At 40.2% G+C, this 10,803-nt stretch overlaps 1 protein-coding gene across 1 annotated transcript; it reads left to right on the top strand.

The window, feature by feature from the left end:
- The first annotated feature begins 2,614 nt into the window (after positions 1-2,614).
- On the top strand, positions 2,615-9,770 carry CLEC3A (C-type lectin domain family 3 member A). Its single transcript, XM_068529453.1, has 3 exons — positions 2,615-2,729; positions 7,630-7,713; positions 9,379-9,770. Exons 1-3 carry the CDS (start codon positions 2,615-2,617, stop codon positions 9,768-9,770), a joined length of 591 nt encoding a protein of 196 aa, XP_068385554.1.
- The last annotated feature ends 1,033 nt before the right edge of the window (positions 9,771-10,803 follow it).

Raw genomic sequence — 10,803 nt, 5'->3', positions numbered from 1 at the left:
TTACAAAACAGAAATAGACTCACAAACATAGAAAACAAACTTACGGTTACCAAAGGGGAAAGGGGGGATGGGGGCGATAAATTAGGAGTTTGGGGTTAACATACACACACTACTATTTATAAAATAGGTAAACAACAAGAGCCTACTGTATAGCACAGGGAACTCTACTCAGTACTTGTAATAACCTCTAATGGAAAAGAATCTGAAGAAATATATACATGTATAACTGAGCCACTTTGCTGTACACTCGAAACTAACACAGCATTGCAAATTAATTATACTTCAATTAAAAGAAGAGGTCGCTGATAAAAAATAAACCTGGATTTATTTATGGAAAAAAATAAAACTGCTCTAAAAAACAGTTTATTAATTTAGAAAGAAGAAAGCATGGGCTTTCAGATATGGCAAACAGAAAACAATCAAAAGAAGTGTCAGAGGCTTTCCTGGAAAGAGAAAAGAGCTTAAAACAGTATAGATTTATTTTGAAGAAAAAAGACCATGTTCTTATAAGCCTAGTTTGAACATAGCACAGATCAAAGATCTAAGAGGAATCATTAGCTTTCCACCACTGTTCTATAACTTGAAATCTCAGAGTAAAGGATCTGAGAAGCTGGCAGAAAGCTTTTTGGATCAATCACAAGATAACTGTAAAACATTGATCCTTTTCCATTTTCAAATCAAAGCACATGTTTCCCAGATCAATAGAGTCAATCAGAACTAGATTTTAAATTCTACTCCCACCCTTGGGACCTGAGTGACACTAAACAAATCCACTTAATTTTTCTGAGGCTCAGTTTCAATCATCTATAAAATGGAGAGAATGCAAAAAAGAGTAGGTATATGTGTAACTGATTCACTTTGCTGTACAGGAGAAACTAACACAGTGTTATAAATCAACTATACTCCAATAAAATTTTTTTTAAAAAATGGAGAGAATGCATATCCCGTAGGCTTGTAAAGACCTGTAAAGACCAGAAATATCTGCCATTACCATACTACTATAATTTGTGGTAAGGGTATTCAGATGTTATTACTATTATCATCATCACTATTATTATTAACCACTGGACATTGTGCTAAGTGCTTATAGTCAGTGTCTCGTTTCATCTTTCCAACAGCCCTGTAAAGTCAGTATCCCTAGTCCCATTATTAAGATGAGAAAAGACTCAGAGAGGTTCAGTGACTTGCCCAAGATCCCACAGCTGCCAAACAGATGAAAGTAGGATGTGAACCTAGCTCAGCTGGTTTCCACAGCGCTCTCAAATGCCTACACGTAGATTGCCCACATCGGTACAAGGAGTTTACAAGTAAAATCTTTATTTTTTATTTCACACTTACATCTCTACATGATGTTAGACTTTCCTACATCAGTGGTCTTCCTTTGATGTCAGTACATAGGTAGTCTACAAAGTGGCTTTAGCAGGAAGGAAATGAAGATGGATTAGACTCATTTTACTCACTAAGATTCAGAAGGAGTCAATCACCCCTTGATTCTTCCTGTATTCTCTCAACAAAAAATAGAAAATGGGTTTGGTCCTTCAGACCTTCCAAAATCTGCAAACCCTGGCCTCCATCTGCACCTGGTCACCCAATAGTGATATGAACGGAGTCAGTTAGGGCAGAGGCCTTTCCCAGAGTCTAACTCACTCCATCTTGGTCGCACCCATGGAGGTCCCTTGCTTATGTCACAAAAAGCCTGCCTGGTTCTCAGTATTTTTCCTTAAAGCCCATTGTTCGGGTAAGAATAATTATACCAAGTCTTTCATTATACTTCTCCATTATTTCTGTACTTCCTTTGAAAGTGTTTTTTAGGTGTTTGGAATAATTTCAAAGAAAAAAGTGTTGGTTGGTGGAGATATGCAAGATAACAATAGCTGATATTTTACATTAATTCTTATGGAAAAAATTCACCGTCTTTCTTTTCTTTTCTTTCTAAGGTGTGTTTTCCCAAGAATCTAGTTCTTGGTGAATCTACAAAATCCTAATAGAAGGCCTCATACTTGATCATGGACTATCCCCTTCGACCGCCTTCATTACTCCCTGCGAGCAAACCCTTCCCAAGTTCCACATGACCTGTGTAGTCACGTGAGTGTGAAGAGACACAGGTGGTGCTCTGGCATCACACATGCACGCACGCACACAATAACTTTGCTAGATTTGTGTGTGGGTCATTGAATACATTTCCCAGAATATTAAGTGAACTTCAGACCTCCAAACCAAAGACTTAAATATTGGGGTCTTCATGGAGAGACCCCATGCTTCCTGGACTTTAAATTTAAAAAAAAAAAAAGAAAAGAAAAAAAGACAAAAACGAAACTCTTAGTCCCTTAATAAACTCTGATATGCTCTGAAAAGGCAAGTCAAGTAGGAAAAATTTTCCTAGCAGGAAAAATTTTTTTAAAGCCTAAACAAGACATGAGAACAGGGGCCACCTTATGCTGCAGCCAGCAGAGGCATTCAAACATTCCGTCAGCAGGATTCCAGCCGACCTGCACAGTGCGCTTTTATAAAGGTGGCCCCAGGCATTTCAGGGCAAGATGTGGCTGTGAAGTCTACCTGCCCCTTTGTACTTCAGAGGAGCCAGCACAGTGGCTGTCAGACTTGCCTGAGAGCCATGGCAAAGAATGGACTTGTAATTTACATCCTGGTTATCACCTTACTCCTGGACCAGACCACCAGCCACACGTCCAAGTTCAAAGCCAAGAAGCACAGCAAACGCCGAGTGAAAGGTAACGGGGTTTCTCCGTCCAGCAAAACCCTAGGCTTGCTCAGGGTGGGGAGGAGCTGGACAATATTCATTTCCAAACTCTTCCAGGAGACCAGCTCTGGTGACGGTATCGTGGCTTCATGTGGATATGGCATTTTCAGGGGACTGAGGGACCTCTTAATTTTCTGGGACAGCTTGATATTTAAAGGAATCAAATGGTAGGCTGTATTGTATATCTGTATTGTATTCTGTATTGTATATCCTTTGTCAGGTGAGCTTAGGCATGAGAATGTTCTTTGGAGGGTGATAACCTGGATACAACATCAGGTATTTGGAATGAGGGATCAAGTAGAAGAGACTAATTAACAGGGTATACCATTTCACTCGTAGATACTGTATGATGTTCACATATATCTGTAAGATAACTATAATCTTATTAAATGTGCAGTAGAGGATAGAGCTATTGGTAATGTGACTTCCGTTTCATCATTAGTTATCATGTAGGTATATTTTCATATCCCTGGCAATATAAGGACAGTCTATACTATAACATATATTTAAGATTTTAATGTCATAGAGAAGTTGAAACTCCTTCACTTAAAGATATTTCAACTAACAAAGTCATATAGCATTTGAAGACATTTTAATGCAAAACAATCTCCAAGCAAACCCAAATTTGGGGTGGCTTGAATTGGGTTAAGAGACTAAAAAAAAAAAAAAAATCCTGCAAGGAACAATGATGATGGCAATGTATTTGCAATATGCTAAGACCAAATCAAAAGGAAAAGCATCAAGAAAAGTGTGGGGTGATGTTTCATCTCATCCTGAGTCATTTTCATATCACGATATTAAAAGGTAAATATTAGGACACTATTTCCTTATCAATTTCACTTCATTACTAACAAAACACACCAAAAATACAAACAACATTAAAGTCTTGATTTAACACAACACGGATGGCTGGTGGGTAAAAGGGAGCTTATCTTGTGCCGTGTTTTTAAGATTACACAGTGCCCTTTTCCAGGAATATTTATTTATACACTTTAGGTCTGATGCAAAGTTTCTTTAAGTGGAATCTTTTTTCCTTATAAAATATTACACTTCTCTGTTACTTCTTTTAATGATAGATTAAAATATTTCTCATGAGTGATGAAGACAGGAAAAGGAGGGAGAGAAGACGTGGCATATCTTTGTTGCCAGCATTCCTTTACCATAAAGAAGGACTAGCAAAGTGGTGACCACCCAGTAAGGATGCAGGGAGGTGTTTGAACATGTGAGTGTGTGTGTTTGTGCGCTGTGTGGGTGTTTCTCAGTTGTAGTTCAGGTTATTATGCGCTACCCTCCAAGACACACACACAAGCACACACACATGCTTTTGTTTGTTTTTTAACAGACTGGGTCCACATTTTAAATATCATCCTCCCAAAGCGGTTTTGCTCATTTTTGCCATGAGATCTGAGAAAGTAGATTCTACAGAAAGTGAAACCATTAGCCTAAACTTGTTAAACATTTCTTTCCCCAACACATTTTAAAAATATTTTAAGTACCTGGAAAGAATACCAAAGTTTATGAAATCAAAAGCGAAAGCCATTTTTTCTTTCTTGATCCTCTCCACAGAATTACCCGCTATTAACTGTTAGGAGATAGTATCCCCAGAGTTTTCTTTAACGTCCGATTAAAAACTGATACTTTTAACAAAATAAGAGTTGGCTATCCAAAGTACTTGGCAGACAAATTAATTGACTTTATCTATTAAATCTTGGATAACCTTAAATATAAGGCATACCTCAGCCCTTTTAACAGCTGCATAATATTCCCTTATGGATGGATCATGACTTATTTAATCTGTTCTCTCTTGGTGAACTTTTGTGTTCATCAAATCCATCCCTTTATGATCCAATGCCTCAGTGAACTGCTTTGTACACAGATATTGATCCCCATGCTAGAATACTGTGATGATACACTTCTAGAAGTAAAATTGTAGGTTAATTACACTGTCTCTCAAAATGGTAGCATGAACCCATGCTCTCATCTTCAGCGTATGAGAGCACCCATTCACACCCTGACAACCTGACATCCTATCATCAGGTTAAGCTGTGCCAGCCTAACAAAACCCAAAAACCTTCTTTTAATTTGCATCTCTTTGATGGTTAACAAAGTTGAGGTATTTTTCATACGTTTACTGGTCATTTATTCCAGGAATTATTTTTGCATTCCTACTCCGTACCTACTTTTGGAGGACAACAATAATAAAATGAAAGGGAGCTTTTTTTAAAAACTCGAAATGGCAGTTGAGTGATTTAGCTCCAAAACCAAGTTTTCCCTGCTATTTACTTCGTAGGTCTCAACAAGTTAGGTGGAGCAATGCAAATTATGTTGTAGTCATGAATCAAAAATAAATTTTTTTATTGTGAAATAGCTGTTCCCTGTATTCATTGTCGACAAAACACATCCACGTTTCTCACCAAGGACGGAAGCAGAAGCCAAGCCACCTGGATAACGACTTCCATAGTGATCTCCCAAGAGCCTAATATTAATTCATGTGTCTTCATGTTAATTACAATGTTTACAGCTTCCCTATGGAGGCCCTTTATTTAAATAGCGTGGAGCAGGAAGCCACGAGGGACTGGGGGTGACAGCTGTATGGTTTACAACTTGTAACTTGGGAGAAAACTTCATCAGTCTTTGCAAGTCTGGCCTCCGACAGGCGATGGCTGTGCATCCTGAATGTACCCTTACATTTATTCTGGATTCTACGGTCCCGTTGAGGAAACCCTTGCGTTATTGTCCTTCTCAGCTGAGCTACTGGACGCTTGGAGAATTGATGTCCATCCCTGGATACCCCAGAAGGCATTTCCTAACCCAAATGTGGAAACACCTGGCTTGCAAAGCATATGTTTAAGGGGAAAACGAGGGACTTCCCTGGCGGTCCAGTGGTTAAGACTCCCCACTTCCACTGCAGGGGGCACAGGTTCGATCCCTGGTCAGGGAACTAAGATCCTGCTTGCAGTGCGGTGTGGCCAAAAAAAGAAAAGGGGTGGGAGGGTAAAGTGAATCAGCATATTTGGATTTGGTACTGTCCTGAAAAACCCAGGGTAGAACACAGACTCCCTGTGTGGTATCCCCACAAAAAGGCAGTTAGGAACAGCCATATCAAGCTTTAAGCATCTTAGCTATTCGAGGCCACGTACTAGGGACCAACCAGGTAAAGGTGATCACTGCGCAGAAGCAGATGGGAGGGGTGGGAAGAGAACAGACACGAAGTCAGCGAGATTCAAATCCCAACTCTGCCCCTTACTAGCTGGGTGACCTTTGACAGGTTAATTCAGATTTCTGTGGCTCTCTTTCTCCTTTTGTGAAATGATAGTGTCCATCTCATAGTAATACCGAAAGAATTAAGCTCCCAGTGCACAGTATATGGTGGCTTTTAATATTTATTAAGATTTATTATAATCCCTGCCTTTGAAGAGCTCACAAGCTGTCAATTTCCAAGTCCCCATCAGGTCTGGATTTTTTATTTAGTCAAGGTTGCTAATTTTCTACTACTTACTTATACCCAAGGTTGGTAGAGGACAGCCACGAAGATTAACCTCATCCAGGGACATTCAAAACTAAGTAAATTGCTAATCCCTAATACAGAGCATTTTTAGAGGGCTTTTTATCACTGCCTTTCCCTGTTTCTCTATGAAAATCACTTAACCCTGCCAGGAGCCACTATACCTGGAACATCAGTTGAGTAGGGATACTGGGGACAGGGGACTTGGGGACCCAATTAAGTCTGAGTGTGAGTTCTACCACTTATCTGCCAATTTAGCTCATTGAGTTCATTCTCATTCTTCAATGGGAACCTCATTTTCCTCCATTCATAACTATTTTTGAAGAGTAAATGAAAATAACACAAAAGTATTTTGTATGCCATAAAGTGTTTGTTCACTCAGCAAACATTATGAGACTGATTATGTGCCAAGCATCATGTTAAACATCGGGAATACCATGGACAACCAGAGAGATGAAATTAAGTAAGTACAGGAAGATGATTATAGATTGGAGAAAGTGTGCGGAAGAAAAATAAAGGTTCAAGGAAAGAGATCAGCCAGAGGGATGCTAATGTAGAGAGGATGAGCAGAGAGTCTTCTCAGAAGAGGAAGAGGCAGGACAGGAATAAAGACGCAGACGTAGAGAATGGACTTGAGGACACGGGGAGGGGAAGGGTAAGCTGGGACAAAGTGAGAGAGTGGCATGGACATATATACACTACCAAACGTAAAATAGCTAGCTAGTGGGAAGCAGCCGCATAGCACAGGGAGATCAGCTCGGTGCTTTGTGATCACCTAGAGGGGTGGGATAGGGAGGGTGGGAGTGAGACCCAAGAGTGAAGAGATATGGGAACATATGTATATGTATAGCTGATCCACTTTGTTATAAAGCAGAAACTAACACACCACTGTAAAGCAATTATACTCCAATAAAGATGTTAAAAAAAAAAAAAAAAAAAGGAGAGGAGAACTTTAAGCTTGATAAGGAGATGGACAAGACCTGGGCAAGAGTGTTCCAGGCAGAAGGAACACAAAGGAAGCATCCTGAGATGAGACAGCTTGCTCTGGGATGCATCCGAAGTCAACAAGTCTGAAGTCTGGTGATGGAGGGCGAGTCCCACAGGGTGGGGCTGGAGAGACAGACAGGAGCCCCATCCCCCAGAAGGACCTTCTAATATTATTACCCCCACCAAGCCCTTATACGTCTTCCTGGCTAACTTATTTTCATGCATTATTTTCCATGTACACTGGGCTCAGTTTCATCAAAATCACCCTCGCCCTAGATTCTAGATTCCAAAGCTTTATTTTATTTTGTTTTATTTTTATCTTATTTTAATCATATGCTTTTCATTCCTCCTACCCCGCCCTACCCTAAAATATTCTCAGAAAAGGATGGAGACCTGAAGATTCAAGTGGAAAGGCTCTGGAGAGAAGTCAATGCCCTGAAGGAAATGCAAGCCCTGCAGACAGGTGAGATCCCATCTCATCTCAAACGAGATAGGAAAAGAAATTGTGATTTGTCAGCAATTCAAACCATATAGAGAGTACATGTTGAGTTGTAAGCGACATTTTTTTAAAAGAGACATTAACAAGCCAGAGATGTGTCCAGGAGAAAGGATCTAAAAGCTGGGGACATCAGCTTGATTGGGGAAATCAGCTTGATTTTCCACTCCCTACTCCTGTAAATGGGTGGTATAGAAGTAAAACCAGGCATTTCAATAATACATTTTAAAAGTCCGTCCATAATTCTTCTTTAATGGGCAATGAAAGAAAACTGAAGAAGTGTTAACTAGCTAAAATAATCAGCATTATTTAGATGTTTACTAAGTGCCCATTGGGAGATCGCCGAGGTTGAACTAAACACGGGATCAGAGGACTCACGCCCGACAAGTAGGGCAACACGTGCAGAGAAGACCAGTGGTTAGAGCCACAGCTTGCCAACAGGGGGCAGCATCCAGTGTTCCTTTTCACGGAGTAGCGCTCCTGGCAGCCTATGCAGCTGTACACACTGCTGTCCGGGAGCTACTCTGCTGGCTCCCAGGTCAAGGAAATGAGAGCCACACTAGGTAAGTTCAGGAACATCCCTGGCTTGTAAGGTTCACACCCTCAGGAATGAATACTCTCATAGCAACTCCAAAAGCAGAGCTTTGAGGGTCTCACAAGAGAACTGCCCAATTGTAAGACTTACCACCTTCAAGGAAGACTGAAGTTACAGCTTTTCCATCAAATATTTATAACTCCCAGGCCAGCTGTATGTTACTGATCCTGAGTCATTTTTACCATAAGCAACGTTGCCTGGTAACACTGGTGACAGGGTCCTTTATCAGGTTCCCAGGGGAACAGAATTATAAAGTTAAAGGACGGCCAAATGCGTTTGCAGAAGGGGAAAGAGTTTTGTTAACCCTCCAACCACAGCTGGGGACTATAATAATACTTTACAAACATTAACACATTAATCCTCCAACAATTTATGAGATAGATGCTGCTATGATTATCCTCATTTTACAGATGAGGAAACTGAGGCACAGAGAAATTAAATAATTTTTCCAAAGCTTACACAGCTAGTAAATGTCAGAACTGACACCTAAGTCCAGGCACTACAGCCCTGCAGCCTGACTCTCCAATGCTATGCCTTGAAACTATCTTTCTATTTGTTTTATCCTGGGTAAGATAAACAATATTACCAGGGCTCAGTTATCTGCATAAGAAAAGCCCTATCTCTCCACATGCAAACTCAGACTTTTGTTTTTGTTTGTTTTTTAATAATTGTGGCACACCAACCAGTTCCAAAAGTCCCAAGGAAATTCAGCACATAATGGAGCTACACAAACTAGCGAACATGTGTATATCCAAGCAGCAGGAGGCTAAAGGCCAGGGTTTAAGGGTGGGGCAGACCTGGGTTTCCGTAGTTGTGATCTTATGTGACAGGTAAGTCACCTTTTTATAGGCTAAGTTGTTAATAAGTAACAACTTCTTTAAGCTTCACTATCCTGATATGTAAAGATGGGCGTAATAAAATCCCACTTCATGGGATGGTTGTGATTATGACATGACATTATTGCTATTGGCCAGATCCAGTCCTGGATTATTATACTCCAAAAGCATCTTAATATGTCAAATTTCACATCTTTACAGTCTGTCTCCGAGGCACAAAATTTCACAAGAAGTGCTACCTTGCTTTGGAAGGCTTGAAGCACTTCCACGAAGCCAACGAAGACTGCATTTCCAAGGGAGGGACGCTGGTTGTCCCCAGAAGCTCCGATGAAATCAACGCCGTCCGAGACTATGGTAAAAGGAGCCTGCCGGGGGTCAGTGACTTTTGGCTGGGCATCAACGACATGGTCACAGAAGGCAAGTTTGTCGATATCAATGGAGTCGCCATCTCCTTCCTCAACTGGGACCATGCACAGCCTAATGGTGGCAAGCGGGAAAACTGTGTCCTCTTCTCACAGTCAGCTCAGGGCAAATGGAGTGACGAGGTCTGTCGTAGCAGCAAGAGGTACATATGTGAGTTCACCATCCCCTAATACACCCTTCTTGAAAGTGTCTTCCAAGCAAGATCGGTCATGATTTATAGGCTGATGGATCCCAAGAATAAGTCAAAAGTGTCCTGCCTCATGGGACTCTGTGCCCATAGGAATACAAGAGTCAGCCAGTTTTGCTACCACATTGTATTGTGATTTTGCCCTCCCTGGGGTATGGGGGAGCAGAAAATAATGATCTAACCATGTACACACTGTTAAAGTGGCTTCTGCAAAATGGGCTATCAGACCTTTCTCACTCCTGGTCCCTCTTACTTATATAGACCAGGTTAGTGTTAAAACTACAATAGCCAGAAAAGCAAGCTTAGACTACCTGGAAGATTTTCTCTTAAAAGTTTAGTATATATTTGATTGATGAGGTGCTACATAATCCAAAAACTTTTCAGTCTGATGTTCAATCTGTTCCATCCTAATGATAGTATCTCATTAGTCCATCACCCTTTCTTTGAGTTGCAGCATCCCCTGGTGGGACTAGTATCTTCTCTGTCACATCAAAACATGAACGTCTCAGACAGGTTCTGATCTAATTCCGTTTTCTTCAAAACCATCCTACTCCCCCCAGCCCTCCAGCCATATACACATCTTTTTTTTTTTTTTTTTGGAAGTTCCAAGTAAAGATCTGGAAGGAAATATTAAGGCAGTATCAGTAACCGTAAGACAGAACAGAGTAGCAGATTGTATAGAAAAAGAAAGTTTTAAAAAGTCTACTTTTTCCCTTCATTAACATCTTTACCTGCCTTTATGAAATCAAGGGTGGATATTACATGTTAGTTTCCTTTTTCTTTTAACATATTTTACATACTTATATATATTTAACAATCATATATTTAAGTCTATTATGAGCAGTCTCTATTTGGAGGTTGAAAGCTGGATTTAAATAATATTATTTTGGAGTCACATGTCTATGTTATTTTTTATTATTCTGCTACTCCCACTAAATTGTTTCACTAGATTGTGTAAAGTAACGTCATTGCTTAATATGAAATTACGAAGTTAAGACTTGGGGGAAATGGGCTTC

The sequence above is a fragment of the Eschrichtius robustus genome, chromosome 19 (genome assembly GCF_028021215.1).
Source record: "Eschrichtius robustus isolate mEscRob2 chromosome 19, mEscRob2.pri, whole genome shotgun sequence".
In the NCBI taxonomy this organism is placed as follows: domain Eukaryota; kingdom Metazoa; phylum Chordata; class Mammalia; order Artiodactyla; family Eschrichtiidae; genus Eschrichtius; species Eschrichtius robustus.
Note: the sequence above shows the minus strand (reverse complement) of the source record. Positions and strands in the feature narration are given on the sequence as shown.